Source organism: Toxorhynchites rutilus, chromosome 3, assembly GCF_029784135.1.
Source record: "Toxorhynchites rutilus septentrionalis strain SRP chromosome 3, ASM2978413v1, whole genome shotgun sequence".
NCBI classification, from domain to species: domain Eukaryota; kingdom Metazoa; phylum Arthropoda; class Insecta; order Diptera; family Culicidae; genus Toxorhynchites; species Toxorhynchites rutilus.
Genome location: NC_073746.1, coordinates 84,640,626 through 84,661,640, shown reverse-complemented (window position 1 = coordinate 84,661,640; position 21,015 = coordinate 84,640,626). Strand labels below are relative to the sequence as shown.

Below are 21,015 nucleotides of genomic sequence, written 5' to 3'. Positions count from 1 at the left end.
AAATTGCGTGCAATTCGTGCGTTCTATCTAACAAATTAGCAAAATATTAAAGTTATCAGATGCAAGATTTCATGCATCATTTAAACTTCATACATATGTCACCCATACAGTGATCGTTCATTAACTAGGAGGAGACAGCGATTATCATGCGAGGACTTATTGAGATCGGCTTTACATCGCATCACAAAAATGAAACGAAATGAAATATTAATAATCTTCATGACTCATATTCATAATTCTCAATGACTCAATTCCTTCTATGATAGATTGAGCAGTAGCACCAATACGACTTGCTTGTGATAGTCTGCAAACGAACATTATTTCACCGAAAAAGCTACTGCTCTGCCACCCTGTTATGTGGAACTATCTGAACTATCTGAACTATCACAGTCCTACGTCAAACTTTCGTCCGTGCCCTCAAGCTCAGACCCTTCTACTTTTTTGATTCTAGATGGTTTTCTGGTGAATGAGAAATATTAGTCTAACTAATTATTTCTCTTAGTGTGACGATTAATTGATAAATCGATTATTTGGGACGATTAATCGTATCGAATAAAAAACTGCTGAAAAGTATTCGATTAGCTGGTGAACGATTATTTCCAAAAATTGGGGATCACTACATGCGTCTAACAGATGCACACAGTTGCAGCGATAAACATGAAACATCGAAACACATTTCATGTGAAATATTCGCTAGCGTTCACAGCTCGAGGGGAAACATAAAACACAAAACGAGCAGAAGCGATGTTTGTTATTTCGGGCACAGAAATATTCTGGTAATTTTCCACAGAGGAGATGCATTATATATACACATATTAGGGTGCCAATGAAAATGGTCATCTCGAGTTTCAAAAAGTTACCCCATAAAAAATGTTCACCACCTCGAAAAAATAACCTATGCCAAATATCAGCTCAATCGGACTTAAGAGAGAGTGGCGCAAAGCGGACAAAGTTTGAGTTTTTTTGAAAATCGAAAAATCACCCAAGGGAGGAAATCGGGGTTTTCGAAAAAAAAATTGTTGATGCCAAATGTCTTAAAATTGCATGAAACGTCGAAATCTAGTGTAATCTCGAATTTTTTTTTTTGTCAAAAATCGACACTCTGGGATCATCAATTTTTTTTAAAAACCCCCATTTCCGCTGACTTTTCGATTTTCAAAAAACTCAAATTTTAACGTCTGCGACACCAGTAAATGAGGTCCGAATGAGCTAATATTTTGCATATATTAAATTTATATAAGTATATTATTGTGCAAATCAACATTTCGTAGCAAGTTCCGAATGAAAAACCGAGATAACTATTGACGTAGGACTACGTCTTTCATTTCTATACCGGGGTGTAAAATCAAAGTTTCGAAAACGAAAGCGTTACGCCGGAGACCGAGATTTTGAGTGTTAACAGCTCCTAAACAACTGAACGAAATGGTATGATAAACACTTCATTCGAAAGATAAAATGTCTACGCGTTCTATACTTATTACTTTCTGATCCAAAAACTTGTTTCAATAGTCTTAAATTTGCTTTCAAAATAGGCTATTGAAATCACCAATCGGTATATAAGCGAGCGCCGCTCGGAAATCCACTCAGTTCTAATTGAACAGCGATTGGAGCATGTTGTCGCTGTTGTGGTGAAGCTCTTCATGTATCATGAAAGCGCGGATGAACGGTGTCACCAAGAGCCTGTTTGTGCACCTTAGACCAGAAGGGAATCCATCAGGAGGAGAGTAATGCTACAAACGGTTCCCCGGGAAGATCTCGAAGCAGCCGCTACACACACACACACACATACACGCACGGAATTCTTTCCGTTTGGATCGAGAAAGATCCGGAAAATAATCTGCCAGTTCCTCTAGGAATTTAAAAATACATTCATGTGAAAGAGTTTATTTGAATGTTTTCTATCCATGTAACACTGTGACCAAATATGTTTCAATCAAGTGCTATTAACAGATGGTTATCGAGTTAGCATTAACCACTGGTGGGCTTCCAGTATCGAGGAATCTGTGGAAATATCCAATCGTTACTGAAAATAATCTGCCAGTTCCTTTGGGAATTTAAAAATACATTCATGTGAAAGAGTTTATTTTTTTTTATTTTTTTTTATCCCTTTTGTTTATTTCAGGCTCATTAGCATCTTGGCTGTTACAGAGCCGAATTTCAATCGTGTACATGTCACATGTTTATCATATCTATAATTAGCACATTACACAGTTGCCATGTTTTCGGCGTTAGAGTATTCCCTTCTATACCATTGCATATGGTACACATTTACACAGTTGCCATATAGGCGTAAGAGTTTTCGTTCTGTTCTTCCATTATCCAGTTAGACCGGACAGCGGAGACAGTTGGATTGATCATTGTTGAGTTATTTATAGAACAGCAGCCCGATGTGTCTTGCAGAGCAGAGCAGTTGTATGGATGAATCGATCTTATTTCGACCGTGGATCGATCTCCATCGCTGATGATTGTTGCGTGGACGTAGCTATTCTGTAACAACACAAAGATGGTCAATGAGGGCCCTGAGTTTTGAACTCACGATCGATCGCTTACTAAGCGAACGCGCAACCAATGTGGCTACGGAGACCCCCTAAGAGTTTATTTTGATGTTTTCTATCCATGTAACACTGTGACCAAATACATTTGGTTTTGTGATTTTTCAATTAATCGCAATTAACAGGATAGCTTCTGAAGATTATTCTTCCCCATCAGTAGGATATTTCCGTATCCAATATTGTATGCGCCCGCAATCGATTATTGCTCAGTTGCCGAAAGTTTCGAGCTCAGAGAGTTCATTCCCCTCTAGTTTGCCTTCCAAATTGCCATCGTAAACTACGCCTTCTCTCGATTCAATCACGCACAAAAAGCATACTGAGGCGATATTCTGGTGGTGAGACGCATTCATTTTTCGTGAGGACATCGACAAAACAACATCGTTGCTGAGGGTGCTGGACGGCGAAGGATCGAAAACTGCCCTGAAACGCAAGCAGTTTGTTTGAAACTGTGAGGGAACACAGAGAAGCCGATCCTTCAGGAGAAGAGAAGGTGACCATCGAAGCAGCCGCTACACATACACATACACGCATGGAATTCTTTCCGTTTGGATGCCGTTCAGCATCGAGAAAGATCCGGAAAATAATATGTCAGTTCCTCTAGGAATTTAAAAATACATTTATGTGAAAGAGTTTATTTGAATGTTTTCTATCCATGTAACACTGTGACCAAATATGTTTCAATCAAGTGCTATTAACAGATGGTTATCGAGTTACCATTAACCCCTGGTGGGCTTCCAGTATCGAGGAAAATGTGGAAATATCTAATCGTTACTGAAAATAATCTGCCAGTTCCTCTGGGAATTTAAAATTACATTCATATGAAAGAGTTTATTTTAATGTTTTCTATCCATGTAACACTGTGACCAAATACATTTGGTTTTGTGATTTTTCAATCAATCAATTTCAATTCAATCAATTTTCAATTAACAGGATAGCTTCTGAAGATTATTCTTCCCCATCAGTAGGATATTTCCGTATCCAATATTGAATGCATAAAACCTTGTGCCTCCAACGTAACGCTCTCGTTTTCGAAGTTCTCCAAATATTCATTCATTCAGAATGAATTCAGATTCAACTACAAACAAATGATCTCTAAATCAACGATAGTCCTACGTCACCGTTGCGGTTATACAATAGATATAACCCACTTCCTGTTTTTTTTATTGGCACCCTAAACCATATTTTGCGTTTCGCATGCCGAAAAAAAATAAGTCCCAGAGTGTCGATTTTTGACAAAATTTTTCATCGAGATGACACTAGATCTCGACGTTTCATGCCATTTCAAGACATTTGGCATCAAAAATTTTGTTTCGAAAACCCCGATTTCCTCCCTCCTTGGGTGATTTTTCGATTTTCAAAAAACTCAAACTTTGATCGCTTTGCGCCACACTCCCTTAATTCCGATTGAGCTGAAAATTGGAATAGGGTGTTTTTTCGAGGTGGTGAACATTTTGTATAAGGTAAGTTTTCGAAATTTTAGAGTCGATTTTTTCCCATACATTCATTGGCACCCTAATACATATACGCTAGCGACAGTTTACTTACTATGCAAGGGTGGAGTTTACTTCGTAAATATTCTCTTTTCGCTATCCCCCTTCGTTGTTTCTATTCTAGCGGCTGTATAAGTTGCCCGTTATTGACAGCTCTGTTCGGGAAAGCACACAAATCGACAGAACAATTGTATGGGGAAATGGGAATGCTTACAATTTTTATCAATTTAAACCATATACAGACTATGGGATTGTAATGTATAGCATATCAAACAAATTTTACAAAATTTCAGATTCGATTGGTATGTAAATCGTAAAAATCCGTTCGCCGAAAAAATAGATATTAACGTTAACTTTATTTCATAAAAACGTGACCTGTTTTCTGATTTGGCACTCTTTATGTAAGACGTAGTCCAACGTCAAAATATAGAGTGTTGTGTCCAAAAAACAACCGCACTGTTAAGAAATACCGCAATGCTTTTGAATTCGGGCGACTTTTTTATCCGGACACCTTTTCATTTTATTCGATATCATTCCAAAACCATAAGATCTTTTGCATGTTGAACTAATGTGACTGATAGTTACTATTGTATGAATTCAGTGTAGTACATAGTGCACAGAACCTAGCTGTTAACAAAAAATGTCTAAAATCAAAACAAATAATTGTGTTCAACAAAGCCATGTCTGGAATGAAAAGCACATTCAGAGGATGGTTTTTAATCCGGACGAATCAAGTACATATTATCATACAACAAATGTCACTGATGTTTGGTTTAAGCTTATGATAGAATAACAAAGAAATTATATGCTCTATAAAAATCAATAAACCATTTCTTTCAAAGAAATCCTACTGACAACATGTTTCCGGAATTCAACCCTTTATAAGGTCGTGGTAATTATATTGCCATCCTCGAAAAATATTTTTTAGCTGCACTTGAAATATTATTTCAATATCTCACTTAACAAAAAACTTCTGAAGGCAATTTTTTTTGGGCTGCGTGAAGGATGAAGTATTCCACTACTGAATAATTTCGGAATTACAAAGTTGTCGACCAGTGTTGCCACACGTACAGATTTATCTGGAATGGTACATATTTTTTCATCATTTTTGGTACAGATTCTGTACGGTACAGAGTACAGATTTCCGTCGAAAAGTACAGATTGGTACAGATTTTTTTTCCATTGTGAAATTTCTTACATTTGAACAAGGCAATATTGAGGTACAAGACGGCCGTTACGTCGCAGTATCGCTAGGTGCTGCTGATCATAAAAGCATTTACAATGCAATGATTGATCAGTTTCATAAGCACAGAATTACTTACAAGGATCGTCTGAAAGGATTCGCGTCGGACGATGCGACGTATGTTTTGCCCCAGATTAACAGATTGAATCGTTTGTTCCAGGCTGAAAAACCTGAAAAACCTGAATTCACGATCACGAAGAGCTGAAAGAATTTTATTTGATCATTCTCACTAATATATGCGAGGAATCTTACGTTGTTACAATTGTCGCAGTTTTTTCGTGAAGCTGATCGAACAAATGAGAAAAGGATTCGATGTTGATGATTCGACGATCAAGTTTGAACACCTTCAATTAATGTAATACATAATTTTAGCGCTATCACTACTCAATTCATTCAACAAGAAACAATAATTCCTATCTAAAATTCATGAAATGTGTTTATCTAAAATTTCAAATTGAAAATATTCACTTGATCAACTCGAACTAACAGCTAGACACTTCTTCTCTTTTCTCCCTCTCTCATCCTAGACGCCATGATCGAGAAGAACAGCACCGAAACCTCGATCCTCACCGCCGGCAGCGAGATCAATTTCAAGTTCCCGTACACCGATCGAGTTTGCACGATCGACGAAATGTGCATACCGCCACCAGCCCCACCGCTACCACCCGGCAAGCAGGCCGGCGGCAACGTAATCGAGCGGTTCGATTAACGAACGGAGCCCGATGATGGGCCGTCCGCTGCCGGTGGTGATGGGGCTGGTACATCCGAGTCCACCACCATCACAACAACGGTGGCCATCATCGGAGGTGACGATTCATCGGCGGCTTCGCTCGCGGGCATCCGGACATCGTCCAGCGTGATCACCACCAGTAGCAGCTTGGGAAGCAGCAGCAGCACCTGCGGAACCGGAGCGGTTCCCCTTCGTGGTATTTTAAGGAAATCGAAAGACGTGTTCTAGGAGCACGCTTCCGCACCTGATGAGGAGACCCCAAACCGGCGGTCACAAAACAGTGTACATAGCCCTGTGAGTTTGTATTTAAGAACCCCTAGCCCGTAAGCGCGTGTGTGCGTGAATGAAGAATCTTCGGGAGCGTTTGTGTGAGAAAACTTCGATTTAACTCGACTAATTGTAATTAGCCATTAAGGGTTGTTTTGCTGGGAAGACTATAATGCCGACAATGATAAAACGATTGCTTGAGTGGGGCAATTTGTAAATACATGTACAACCGACACAGTAACATCCTCTCTCCCCCCACTTCCATTAGTCGTCTCAATGTCCCTTCCCCTCTCCCCCTCCAAGGATACGTTTTTAGTAGGAGAGCCGCGGGGCTCTCAAACACACACTCGGATTAGTGTTTTAGCCGGTAGCAAATGGAAATGTTTCTCCGTATATAAATCGTAAGCAGCTCCGTTGGAAATAAGCAAGGCACAGAAGCAGAGCTATTCAGCTGCACAAGATAATAGGATTATCATTTTCACCCTCTAAGGGGAAGGAATCCAGTTTTGAATAAAATGATGATGAATTAGGTGGATGGCAAAGCCCGATTTTTGAATGATATGCGAGATTCGAAAGACAAGCGAAGATGAAAGGAATTTAGTCTCGAATTAGAATTGCCTGTTTATTCAGTACATTTTGGAGATATCAATAAAAATGACTTTGTATGAAGCCTTTGGTGCTGATTTATTCTGATGACAATCCGTCGAACGCTGGCGTCAGCCTGGTCCGCTTCCGACAACAGAAAATATTCGCTGGTTGTATATAAATCGGTCGCGGCTACGTAAATTGCATCATCGTTTATGCAAATTATGCGGCGATTTATTTCCGTACCCGAATGCAGGAAAACAAATTAATTAAAAATATTGACGGCCACTGCGTACACTGAGGCGAATGAAGCGGGATTCGAAACATTTTCGCCGGAAAATAATTTTACCATAGATGACAACAGTGTGAAAAACGCTAATTTGTGAAAAAAAAACTCAATATTAATTCGCTTATAGTGCGAGTGGACGTTGTTATCCAACAATTAATTTTTGAGATGTGGTACCGTCTTTTGACACTTTTTTTCATTTTCATCAATTAAAAATTTTTTAACTCCGATTATTGTGGGTGGATTTTAACAATCTTGACATATATTTAACCTGGATGTATAGATGACATTTGTGCAAAATATGATCTGAATTAATTGAGAAATAAAACTTTTGTTCATAGAGCGATCAAAAATAGCTCCGTTGCACACGTTGGGGGCTACTTTTGACATAGTCATTTGAAAATTTAAAATCATCTTCAATTACATCAATTACATCAATTACATAGGATAATGCTGAATTAACATTTTTTGAAACAAGGAGTTATGGATGGCTATACATATGTGCATTTGAACGAATTTTCCAAAATAAATTTACTACATCAATATATTTTACAACGAGGTGATTTTAGGCTTTCGTCCCCTTTTACCGGGTGTCTTAGATATGGGTTTCGAATCACGTTTTGGAATTTCATCAAGAGAAACTGTTTTTCCAGGAGAACCTTTAGTTTTTTCTTCGGTTGAGGCCCAACTGGACAGCCGATCACGTCGTTACGATGTTCCTTTAGAAATTGTTTAAATGAGTCTCCAATCAACTCGGGCTTTAAGCTATCAGATGGCAGCTGGTTAATGAGTTCGTGGGGATTCCATGGTACGATACCGCATTTTCGGAAGCCCGATATTAGAATACGTCTAGTGTGTGGTGCTAGTGCCTTCAAAAGTTCACTGATAAGGCTTCCGAGGCGACCTTTGGGAATAGTTGCGTTCTTAGAACCCTCACAAGAGGCACGCCACCGTCCAAAAATTTTCCGCCATTCACGCTTAATTGGAGAGAAAAATGCTACGTCGAGCGGTTGTGTCAGATGAGTTGCATTAGGTGGCAAGCAGATAAATATAATATATTTTTGACGGCAAATTTCAATAACTGTTGGATTCAAATGAGATGAGAGGTTGTCTCCGATCAGCGCAATTGGTCCGTTCAAATACCTTATAGCTGGAAGAAAAAGTTTCTTGAACCAGTCCTCGAAAATTCTTTCGTCGAACCAGCCAGAAGCACTTCGATTGTAACGTGTTCCTCGAGGGTCATTAAGTGTCCAAGAATCCCATAAATGTTCTGCCTTGAACACCACGTATGGCGGCAACAGTTCTCCAGTTGCACTTCCGCAAAACATAACGGAAGTAGCAGATTTACTGAAGTTCCTCACGTTTTCAAAATACTTTAAGCCACGCTTACAGATAGCAAGCTTCTTACTCGGATCATCTGACAAATTCGTCTCGTCGTAATTAAAAATATTGGAAGCCGGAACACCTTCCAGAGATTCCTTCAAGTTGGCCATGTACTCTGCGATTGTTTCTCGTGTTATTGCTGCGCGTTTTAACTTTATATTTTGTGCAAAATGTTTGCTTAGTTGCTGGTGATCGCGTAGGAATCGTGCCACCCAGTCCCGTGAAGGTTTGTTGTTTACAAAAGTTGGCACTTTTCTTTCCTGCTTCGTCAAATAAATTCGAACTATTTCCCGCAGATCATCGGTTCCAACGGGGAAGCCCCACTCGGACAAGCAGCTGAGATGGTCTGAAAACGATAATTCTTCCGCCTCAGTAAAAACTTTCTGATGTCCGGGCTGTTTCTGGTGCGATTCGCATAGCTTGTTGTATATTGTTTGTCGGCTGCAATGGAATTGCCTAGCGGCTTCTGCGTGGGACATTTCTCTAGATTTTACTTTTTCAAGACACTGCATTGAATCTGCAGTGGAAACTACAGTATATTTCCGAGCATTATTATCCTTCCGATAGTTCCTCACCATTCTTGTACCTACAAAAAAGTAAACAAACATAACCTTACAATATGGCTAACGGTGGAAAATTTATCGCTCTCAATTTTTTTTTCAAAAATAACTGATTTCAACGATAAAATAACGTTGCTGCTGCTGATATATGACAAACGAATAGTTCTCTGATAGGTTTACACACTTACCAGTATTTAAAATTGTAAGAACAATGTATACGGAAACAATTTTTTCTGGAGCATCAAATCACTACCGCTCGACGTTTCGAGGTTTTTTAATTTTCTGAAAAGGAGCAGTTGCGTTTAAAAAAAACTGTCAACGTGAAATGGTAGAAAGGTATTGTATGAATGAATTATCACAGATAATACATTTTGAAAAAATGTAATTTTGTAAGAAATTTGTTAAAACCTGAATTGTCCAAAGTAGCCCCGCACGACGGTAAGTATTTCGTTTAAAATACGCGTACCATTCGCAGGCAGATTATTGAGCAACTCACTTTGTTTCCTACTTCCTCCTTGGCGATCGATCACAGAACTGCTCCCAATAAAAAATTCCCGGCATTGAGTTCTGATTTTGCAATTTATTCAATTAGCAATCAATCAAATATTTTTCATCCATTTTTTTTTTGGTTTTCATTTTTTAACAATATTGAAAAGCAATCTTCAGAATGCAGTAAGGCGCTGAGATGCAGAGTTCCAATGGTATATGAGAAAAAAGTGAACTTCGAATTTTCAAACGGGACTTTCTTAAAAATGTTGATTCCCACTAAAAAGTCACAGGAGGGTTGTGTCCGAGACACGACCGCATAGTTGACGTAGGATTCCGTTAGGATATCTGTTGATTTTGGATAATGATTCAGTTTTAATGTCTCTGTTAAGGAACACACTTCGGTAGGAACAAAAGTTTCCCTTAATTTCATGTATTTGCAATGCCGATTTTCCCCAGGCAGCTTGGTTTTGATGTCTCTGCTAGGGAATAAATTTCGGTAGGAACAAAATCTCCCTCTACTTTCATATATTTGCAATTCTGATTTCCCCCCGGCAGCTTGGTTTTGATGTCTCTGTTAGGAACCTGCCGCATGTGTCGTCAATTTCGACCAATCAGAAGTGGGTATTTCCGTTAGGATAGGGGTTGAGATTTTTCAATCGTTCGATAGTTAGTTTCATGACATATATTATTTTCTTCAATATAAAAAATTGTTATGTAGTGCCGGAATCGATTGACGCAAAAATTTCATTAATCCATCATGAAATGACTGAGCAATAAGCGTTCGAAATTGGTAAATTTTCACGATATGCTCGATTTTAGATTTTCAATTTGTACCCCAATAACGTAATCCTGCGTCAAAAGGGAAAACATCAGCCCAATCGGAGTTTATTACGGATTTACTATTGTCGCACAGCCTTGACGGTTTGAGTTTTTTGAAAACTGAAAAATCACTGAAGGGGGGAGGGATGGGGTGATTTGTATATGAAAAAAATGATTTATGGGTTTAAAAAAAATGATGCCAAATGGCCGGAATTCTGCCAAAACGAGCCAAGTGAATTTTTTTGACGTAGGACTACGTCTTACATTAAGGGGTCAACTCAGAAAACAAGTCACGTTTTTATGAAATAAAGTTAACGTTAATAACTATTTTTGCTGCAAATGGATTTTAACGATTTGCATAACAATCGAATTGAAAATTTTCTAAGATTTATTTTATATGCTATACATTACAATCCCATAGTCTGTATGTGATTTAAATTGATGAAAATTGGAAGCGTTCCCATTTCCTCATACATTTGTTCTGTCCATTCGTGTGCTTTCCCGAACAGAGCTGTCTATAACAACTTATGCAGCCGCTAGAATAGAAACAACGAAGGGGGATAGCGAAAAGAGGATATTTGCGAAGTAAACTCCACCCTTCTTGCATAGTAAGTAAGCTGTCGCTAGCGTATAAGTATTGCATCTCCTCTGAGGAAAATTCTCAGAATCTTTCTGTGCCCGAAGCAACAAAGGTCGCTCTGCTCGTGCAAATGATTATAGGTCGCTTCTAGCCATCAATGTTTGGCTTTGTATGTGTTGCTTGTTTCCGTTGCGCGAAACTTAGAACTTGTTCATTTCCTGTGCATGTTAATAGCACACCTTCGATACATTTGGTTGTCATTCATATTTGCTCTCGTGCGCATCGGCTCTGTTCTAATGCAACGAGCTCCTAGCTTTGTTAACGGTTTTGACCGAGAGTCGAGAAAAGATTTTTCATGAACGGTCATTCTTGCGATGTTTCATTATTATCGCTGCAACTGTGTGCATCTGTTAGATGTGTAGTTGATGCTTGTTGAATGGCGATGCACGGAAGATACCTCTCGTTAAATACTCAGTGCAATGCGTGCATTGATATAAAGAAACAAATTGCGACATATGACCAATTAGTATATTGTTTTCGCTAAGGAAGAATCGCTGCTTCTCGAAATTATTCTACAAAATGTAGCATGCAAAATCCACGGCTACGGTTCCGCCACTGTTTCGGGGATTCTTTGAAAGCGAATGGCTTAAGCGCCACCTCTATGAGGACCACTCGCGCGAGATTTGCCCGGCAAAGAACCAGTCTTGAAGCTGGTCTCTGGAAAATGTTTTGGAATCGCTCGAACAGTGACTCTCCCAAATCCGTTTATATTAGCGTTCCGATGACTCACTCGGTCACCAACAAAGAGATCTGGAGGCAATTCGCAGATCTACCCGGAGAAAAGAACGCAATCAAATACCCTGCCGTCCAAATTTCACTTCTTGCTTTGGAGACCCCATAGCGAGTCATAAGTAGACTCAACAAACATATTAGGCTGTCAAAAAAGTCCTGCGGTATTTCCGCGAGGTGTCGTTGTAAGCGCGTAGTTCTAGTTGTATTCATTGTATCGAATCATACTATAGCTTGTTGGAAAGGTATTTTTGCGCGCTATAATATAGTGCTTGACAGTATTCTGTTTGGTTAAGTCGTTCGTGAGTTACAGTGTCGCAAATATGGAGCAAAATAAAGAGAAAATCCGACATATTTTACAGTACTACTATGACAAAGGCAAAAATGCATCTCAAGCTGCCAATAAAATTTGTGCAGTTTATGGACCTGATACAGTTTCCATTTCTACCGCACAACGATGATTTCAACATTTTCGTTCTGGTGTAGAGGTCGTCGAAGATGCGCCACGCTCCGGAAGGCCTGTCGTCGAAAATTGCGACAAAATCGCTGAATTAGCCGAGAAAGACCGGCATAGTAGCAGCCGTAGCATCGGCCAAGAGCTGGGGATAAGTCATCAAACCGTTATTAACCATTTGAAGAAGCTTGGATTCACAAAGAAGCTCGATGTATGGGTGCCACACACGTTGACGCAAAAAAACATCTTTGACCGTATCGACGCATGTGAATCGCTGCTGAATCGCAACAAAATCGACCCGTTTCTGAAGCGGATGGTGACTGGCGATGAAAAGTGGGTCACTTACGACAACGTGAAGCGCAAACGGTCGGGGTCGAAGCCCGCTGAAGCGGCTCAGACGGTGGCCAAGCCCTCATTAACGGCCAGGAAGGTTCTGCTGTGTGTTTGGTGGGATTGTCAAGGAATAATCTATTATGAGCTGCTTCCCTATGGCCAAACGCTCAATTCGGACCTGTACTGCCAACAACTGGACCGCTTGAAGGTAGCACTCATGAAGAAGAGGCCATCTTTGATAAACAGAGGCCGCATTGTCTTCCATCAGGACAACGCCAGGCCACACACTTCTTTGGTGACGCGCCAGAAGCTCCGGGAGCTCGGATGGGAGGTTCTTTTGCATCCGCCGTATAGTCCGGACCTTGCACCAAGTGACTACCACCTGTTTTTGTCCATGGCGAACGAGCTAGGTAGTCAGAAGTTAGCCACAAAAGAGGCCTGTGAAAATTGGCTATCCGAGTTTTTTGCCAATAAGGAAGCGAGCTTCTATAACAGGGTTATTATGAAGTTGGCATCTCGTTGGGAACAAGTCATCGAACAAAACGGCGCGTATTTGACTTAAAACAGATTATTTCTAGTGAATATTTTAGTCATTCAATAGAAGATGACCAATGTATTGCGAGTGTGTTTAAATGTTTTAACGATCTATAAATTTTTTTGATTGTGATCGTTGAAGGATAGATTCCACGTGGATATCGAGCAGTTACGTGAAGATTTGACTGCGTATTGCATTGTACCGTGGAAAAATGAACTTCCCGAAACCGAGAGCGATGTGGAGATGGAGATGAGATCTATGACATACAGAGAAATGAAGCGCTTCAGACGATAACCGCCGACAAAAACTAAACAAAAAAAACTTTTTTTTTCAAATTGCTAAAATTTGAATGAAAATCATTACTCGATGTTTTTAAATACTTAGCAGACAGTCCTAACTTAACGTCTTTCCTATAAATCTCTTTGCATTTTCGCCAAAGCTTTATCCATAATATAAAATCATTATCAGTAGCAATTTTCGTTCAATATTTTTCCCCACTTGCAGACACCGAACACATATTAGAAACTATTTTAATTTTTTTCCCTATTGTCCTGTTTTCGTTTATAATTTTTGTTCTAAAAGCGTGTTCATTCCACCCGAAAATTTATTACCATTTTCGCATCACAGATATAGTTCAATGTGGAATTGCATTTTTACAACTCGGTTGAACTTGATTTGCGATCTGTTTGGGTAATTCTGATCTGATCGAATTGCAGAATACAGGATAATAGTTGATTAGTAGATGAATCTGAAATTTCCAAGGAAATTACTCTATATTTTAGCTCAGAGCGTATTTTGTTGACTAACCAAACTAAAAATGTGCATACAGCGTAATCCTTGCTTTTGCTGTTCAACCGAATACATCCAGCAACATGTTGTACTTGTGATTTTGTAATGGAGCTCATTAAAGAATTCATTTCTTTAGTTTGAACACACGTGCTGTCGTTTGAATAAAGACTGTGTGTTGGTGTTGCTCATGATAGCGTCTTGCAAGTGAATGTATTCTTCCTCAAACCGCTTCGATTGACGACAATAGCGTGATTGTTATTTTACATTCCGACCATGTGTGTGATTAGAATAATTTCAATAATTCAGTGTACTCATCCAAAAAGGTTTCCAGCTCACCGGCGATGCGCCTAGCTTTAGTCGAGTTGAGTTTACTTGCGTATGTGTATGGCGAAACTTTGATGAATAGGACGAAGTTCCGTCTGGCATTTAACAGCGTTAAAAAAATCGTCCTGTTTGAAAAACAATCGACGGAGCAATTATTTGGTATTATTTATATAAAAATACAAATATCGCAATTGAAAATAGGAGATAGGGTTGAACATCGGTAATATATGGTTATATGTATTTTTGTCCAGCCAAGTTTATTCAAAAAATACAAAATCATAATTATTCAGTATTTTTTAATAGATATACAGTAATCGGTATCCTAGCGGTATCATATATAGTTTACGACCTATTCTCATGTCTACCAAGTTTTTTGAGCATAATTTCATTTAAATCGGTCGAGCCGTTTCGGAGGAGTTCGACCACGAACATCGTGACACGAGATTTTTATATATATGGACTAGATTAGGGTGCCAATGAAAATGGTCATCTCTAATTTCAAAAAGTTACCTCATAAAAAATGTTCACCACCTCGAAAAAACACCCTATGCCAAATATCACACCATACCATTACCATTAGGCATCAAAATTTTTTTTTCGAAACCCCCGATTTCCTTTACTCCCCCTTGGGTGATTTTTCGATTTTCAAAAAACTCAAACTTTGACCGCTTTGCGCCACTCTCCCCTAAGTCCGATTGAGCTGATATTTGGCATAGGGTGTTTTTTTTCGAGGTGGTAAACATTTTGTATAGGGTAACTTTTTGAAATTTTAGGATCGATTTTTCCCATACATTCATTGGCACCCTAATATATATTATACTAATGATATACACGTTTGGGTTTGGGTGTAGTAGACTATATTTTAGGCTCAGTTACCCAATTAAAATACAATTCAGAATGTGTTTTTTTTTTAGAAAATGTTGCTTTAAATATAGGGCAAATCATCTATCTGACATCGAACCACACACAAGCCACCTTATTTTTTTTGTCATGTTATTTGCCATCCTAGAGCTGCCCAATTCTGTTGTCCAATGTACAACAACGATGGTCAACAGCGAAGCGATGACGCGTACGTGTTTCTGTCTGCAGCATCGGAAACATAAACTATACATTGAAGGGGCTCGCAAAAAAGATAATATGTTTCCAAAAGGCCACACTGTGGCTAGGATGCTCACTTTCACGTTCGTCCGCTTCCGCTGAAGGGCTGCTTTTTTGCCGCTCTCTAAAGGATAGGTACACGATGTGACAGCGGCAGCCAGAAAGTCATCGACGTTTCAGACCACCAATCTCGCTGATGCAATGACTTGGATTTAGGCTGCTGACAGAGTGATTGCAATAAATATTTGTCAATCAATCAATTGCGCGTCCGTTGGCCCAATTGCTTCCAATGGTTTGAGGCTGCACATGTGCAATTGTGTGCCACCGGCGTTGTTGGATGTGGGAAGATTTAATATTTGATGTACACGTAAACATCGTTTAAAGCAAGGATCGTTGGATCCGTCATATCGAATTCTCTCGGAAATCTCTCTGAAGACTGATTAATATCGCGAGAGCAAATTAATTTTTAATCAGCATAAATTAAACACAAAGAGTGAAGAAGCGCCTCGCAGTGAAAGAGATAGAGTGATATCCCTTTGCTTCCCGTGTGTACAACATACCTGATCCCCATCTCCCCATTCATAACTAGCAAAAAGCGGAAAATTTTGGTTCATCAGATGAAGACGTGTGGTTTCCCATACATAATCAAGAGTGTAAATTCCATCGGACTGAATCACTGCGCATCTCTGTTGGTGGTCTCCGGTGTCGGGTTGGCAACTGCTACGATACTAAATGAGTGTTTGTTTTGGCTACCGGCAGAAAACAGGAAGCTGCCGGGAGTTGCTTTCCCCGTTTGGTGTGATTTCCGAGATGATGACTGTGGTGATAACGATGGTAGAAGATAATTAGATTGCGGTTTTAAAGGCACGAATTGCAGAATGTTTGCGCTAATGAGTAGCTCGGGAAATCGGCTTAATTAGTGTCACGAGTGATGTAATGGAATGCACACGAGCAGCTTCAATTTGTTACACGATGTTAAATAGATAGGTTACACCCCTCGTAAAGATATCTAGATCAATAGATCAACTAATTATAGCTTGAGTTTATAGTGCTTTCTTGAAATGAATTTGTTTTTCCGGTCTAGAATTATAAAAGCGATTGTTCTCCGAAGATATGGCCTTTTTGCCCAGATACACGTTGAGCAATGAATAAATAGATTGGTTAAATGTACCAAGTAACATTTATCAGTGGCGACGAGAAAATAGCAAAAAAAGTTTTGCGGGAAACGCGTGTAAGTGAATCATCGAATCATCGTCATCGCTACAGATGCCGCCGAAAGAGGAACAGGCAGCTATGGCTACTGGGTCGCAGTTCGCGAAACAAGAAACAGTCAGTGGAACGAGGCTGATCGGAACTTTGGAAAACTTTGTTCCAAGTGCAGACTTCGACGACTATTTGGAGAGAGCAGAAAACTTCTTCGAATTGAATGAAATCAAGGACAACACGTTCAAACGGAAGCTGATTGTCCATTTCATCGGATTGCCAGCCTTGAAAAAGCTTCAGCAGTTGCTGTATCCCCAAACGCATAAGGATGTTTCGTACGAGACGGTGATAGAGAAGCTGAAATCATACTTCAGTCCCAAGAAAAACCGGATCGCTCAATCAGTGGAGTTCTTCAAACGGAACTAGAACAGCTTCGAAAAGGTAGCAGATTTCGCTGTTGAATTACAAGCTCTCTCAAAGCACTGTGTTTTCGGAGAGTTCCTCGACAGGGCGCTCAGAGACAAGTTCATAGCAGGCCTTTGGAATGTCACAATCCAAGGAGAGCTAATGACAAGCGCGGACGACACCACATTCGACCAAGCAGTATCCAAAGCCAAGAATCTGAAGCAAATCGAAGAGGACCAGATGAAGATGAAAAGGAAGCAGGAGTACAACAACCGGATCAATGCGGGACAGTACATGAAACGAGGTCGTTCGAAGACACGTGGCCACGAAGATGGCAAGCGCAGCCAGCAAGGGAGCCAAGGGGGGGGGGGGCGGTCCATTTCCCGGAAGAATTTGACGAGTCGAGGAAATAAGCACGTTCGGTGTTTCTGTTGCGGAAAGCAGGGCCACATCGCCAGGAACTGTTGGAGTAAGCGGAATATGAACGGACTGGCGAACGACGACGATAAGATGGAATTACCGGATTTTGACAACGAAGCCGAGTTGAACCACGTGACGAATCTTCCCCTGTTCAGGAAAGTATGACTAGAAGGCAAGTGGTATCATTTCGAGATCGACTCTGGGGCAACGTATACCGTTATGAGTACGATTATATTCAGAATTTTCCCGATTTGCGTCTTCGGAAGTGTGAGGTTAAGTTGAAAGTGATTTCGGGGAGTTTACTTAAGATCGCAGGATCGATCCAAGTGGAGGTTAGGTGCGATGATGATCGATTATTCGTTTTACCGTTGATCATAGTTGATAGTGATAGATTTTGTCCACTCATGGGTCGGGATTGGTTAGACGTATTGTATCCTGATTGGCGAGGTTATTTCGTTCACGAATTGTGTGAAAGTACAGGTATGAATGTGTCGGTGAGTGACCAGATGTGTGATCCAGAAAGAAATAAGATACTTTTTGCGTTAAATACCAAGTACCGTGAGTTATTCGCAGAAAATCTGCAGCATCCAATGGAAGGTTTTGAAGCTAATATTGTTGTGAGAGACCATGCGTCTCCAGTGTTTTACAAGCCGTATGATGTGCCGTTTTCACTCAGAGAGAAGGTCTCAGAGGAGTTAGATAGGTTGGTGAGAGAAGATGTTCTTAGATCTGTTCAACACAGCGATTGGGCATCACCAATCGTAGTGGTTCCTAAGGCAGATGGCAGCGTGAGAATCTGTACACTGGAGAAATAGTTTAGTAAAAACAGCTACCAAATATTTAGTAGCAAAAACATTGGTAAAATATACACATTTTTTGTAAATATTACTAAAATTGCGAAAAAAGATGTCAGATGCAATGAATGTTCCTACCAGGAATTCGTATATTTTACTTCATACCATTAGTAAATTTGTTTTTATCGTCATACCTAACAACTGTGATGTGTGCACTTTGTCTTTTGTCTTTTGGAGACGAAGCGATTCGGAGGTAAGCACTTTGTTTCTATTGAATTCAATTATGTATTCATCTCCCCCGAGAATTTGTTTTCATCTTTTCGGCGGGGAAAATATCACAAGAAATTTTGATCCATATTAACATAATTGACCTAATACCATTTTTTTTTGTTTTTTAGTTGGCCTTAAAATTATATGCAGTTCAATCATTCATCATAAACAAATCGGAGATAAGTATTGGTTTTTTTTACATCATTACATCATCATTATTTTCATATTCCCGCCAAGGATAAACATCAGTTATATTCTGTACATTACAACACTATTGACCTTTTTCCTTGTCTTTACAGCTGGCATTATCCCAGACTCGTAATACTTGTTTACCAAAAACCATCCAAGCTATGGGATTGAAGGTAACGGCGAGTTTGTCGCTAATTTTGGAATCTTTCTTCAACACATCATCGACCGTAAAAAACTTAAGGTGAACATACATAATTTATTGCATATTTAATATCATTAACATATGTATTTCTTTTCTTCATAGGGACACGAGAGAACAAAATACGGATGAAACGTGCTAATTCTACCGTCAGTCTGCTAATCAACTAATGCAAATCAGAGCGATGCAGCAGGAAGAGGAACGGGAACTTGCTTTGGAAATGCTCATCAAATTGAGGTGGTTGAGGCTGCGATTAAAATTTGCCTCTTGTACGCAGTTGTTAGAATGATTCCAACGAGAATTATTGATGTTGTTTATAGAATAAGTTATTAGTATAATGTATTCTAAGTATGTAGAATTAAACGCAATCAAATACAATTTTTTAAATTAAAAATAATTCTTAAAAATTTTGTCATTATCCCTGATGATTACCTCTCACAAATATGGAGCAAAATTTTCACTGTTATTGCACCAATGTTGGACCAACAATTTGTAGCTTGTTTGACATATGTGCCTACCATTCTTTTTTGTAACATGTACCAATGATTAGTAGGGTAGAAAATGACTAGAGAATTGGTAACATGTACCAAAAAATTCGTCATATTTACTAAATTTTCCTCTCAGTGTATGGATTGTAAGGTGACAGTGAACAAAGTCATTTGCAATGAGCATTATCCGTTACCGAATATTAACGATGTGTTCGCCAATATGAGTGGATATAAGTATTTCGCTAAGTTGGATCTACAGGGTGCGTATATGCAGATTAAGGTTACAGAAAAGTCGCAAAAAATTTTAGTTGTGAACACTCACAAAGGTCTGTATGCGTTTACTAGATTACCTTTTGGAATCTCGAGTACAGCATTCACTTTCCAAAGAATTATGGATGAAATCTTAACCGGAATAGAGGGAGTTCAGAGTTATCTGGACGATATTATGATAGGGAGCGATACTATTGAGGGTTTGATTGCTACAACATACGAAGTACTTGATCAAATGAAAAAGCACAAAGTCAAGGTCAACTTGAGCAAGAGTGAATTTCTAGTGAGAGAAATTCAGTATCTAGGGCACAAGGTGTCAGAGAGGGGTCTCAGTCCGTCGGATGAGAAAGTTAAAGCGATCAAGGAAGCTCCACGTCCAAGGGATGTCTCCCAGTTGAAATCGTTCTTAGGAATGATTAATTATTATTCGAAGTTTGTTCCGAATCTGTCGATGAAGCTCAGTCCACTTTGCGCTGCTGAAGAAAAACGTTCGTTTTGAATGGAATGACCAATGTGAGACCAATGTTAGCCACAAGCTGTTGGCGTTGTATAATCCCGAGCTACCCATCGTGATCATCTGTGATGCGAGTTCTAATGGGGTTGGAGCAGTGTTGTGCCACAAATTAGGAGGGATAGAGAAGCCTGTATTTTATGTGTCAAGTACTCTTTCAGTGTCGGAAAAAAATTATCCGAATCTTCATCGAGAGGCACTCGCGGTAGTATTTGGTTTAACGAAGTTTTTCAAATACATTTACGGAAAAAGTTTTACAGTTGTAACAGATAATAAGCCATTGGCGAGTATTTTCGATTTCAAGAAAGGTATTCCATCGTTAACCGTCACTAGATTGCAAAAATATGTCCACATGTTGTCGATTTTCGATTTTAACATTGAGTATCGACCGGGTTCGAAAGTCTCGAATGCCGATGCCTTAAGTAGGTTGCCGATTCAGGGTGAGACAGGGATAGCAGATGTAGCTGATCTTCGCTGGTTCAGTGGCGAAGCGGAAGTGGTCGATCTAGAGTTGATAGGTCAGGCTACTCAGGATGACCCGAGAATGAAAGAGCTTTTTCTGTGTGTGAGAGACGGATGGAAAGAGAGCGCAATTCCAGCCGATTTGAAATTTTACTTTTCGAATCAGGGCTGTTTATCGCTGTACAAAAACTGTGTGATGTATTCTGAGAGAGTAATTGTTCCAAAGTCTTGTCGGAAACGTACCTTAGAGTTGTTGCATGGATGTCACCTTGGTGTCATTCGCATGAAACAGGCAGCTCGTAGATTTGTATATTGGCAAGGCTTAGATAAGCAAATCGAAGAATTCGTTCAACAATGTGAGGTATGCAGTAGTATGGGCAGAGCCGTCAAGAAGAAGTTCTCTGAATGGCCAAAAGCTCTTTGTCCCTTCGATCGAATACATTTGGACTTTTTCCACTTAGCAGGGAGGACGTTTCTGGTTATGATTGATTCCTATTT

At 39.6% G+C, this 21,015-nt stretch overlaps 2 protein-coding genes across 5 annotated transcripts in view; one reads left to right on the top strand and one right to left on the bottom strand.

Annotated features, from left to right (window-relative positions):
* Positions 1 to 6,951, top strand: part of LOC129780437 (toll-like receptor 3) — an 841,421-nt gene extending 834,470 nt beyond the window's left edge. For all 4 annotated transcript variants that reach the window (XM_055788712.1, XM_055788714.1, XM_055788715.1 and 1 more), the window contains one exon: positions 5,813 to 6,951. In XM_055788712.1, coding sequence (XP_055644687.1) covers positions 5,813 to 5,994 — 182 coding nt within the window. In that variant the 3' untranslated portion in view covers positions 5,995 to 6,951. The remainder of the gene's footprint in view (positions 1 to 5,812) is intronic.
* A 741-nt stretch (positions 6,952 to 7,692) lies between these two features.
* Positions 7,693 to 9,114, bottom strand: LOC129773287 (uncharacterized). The gene has a single exon (XM_055776884.1). It carries the CDS (start codon positions 9,112 to 9,114, stop codon positions 7,693 to 7,695), a length of 1,422 nt encoding a protein of 473 aa, XP_055632859.1.
* Positions 9,115 to 21,015: the final 11,901 nt, after the last annotated feature.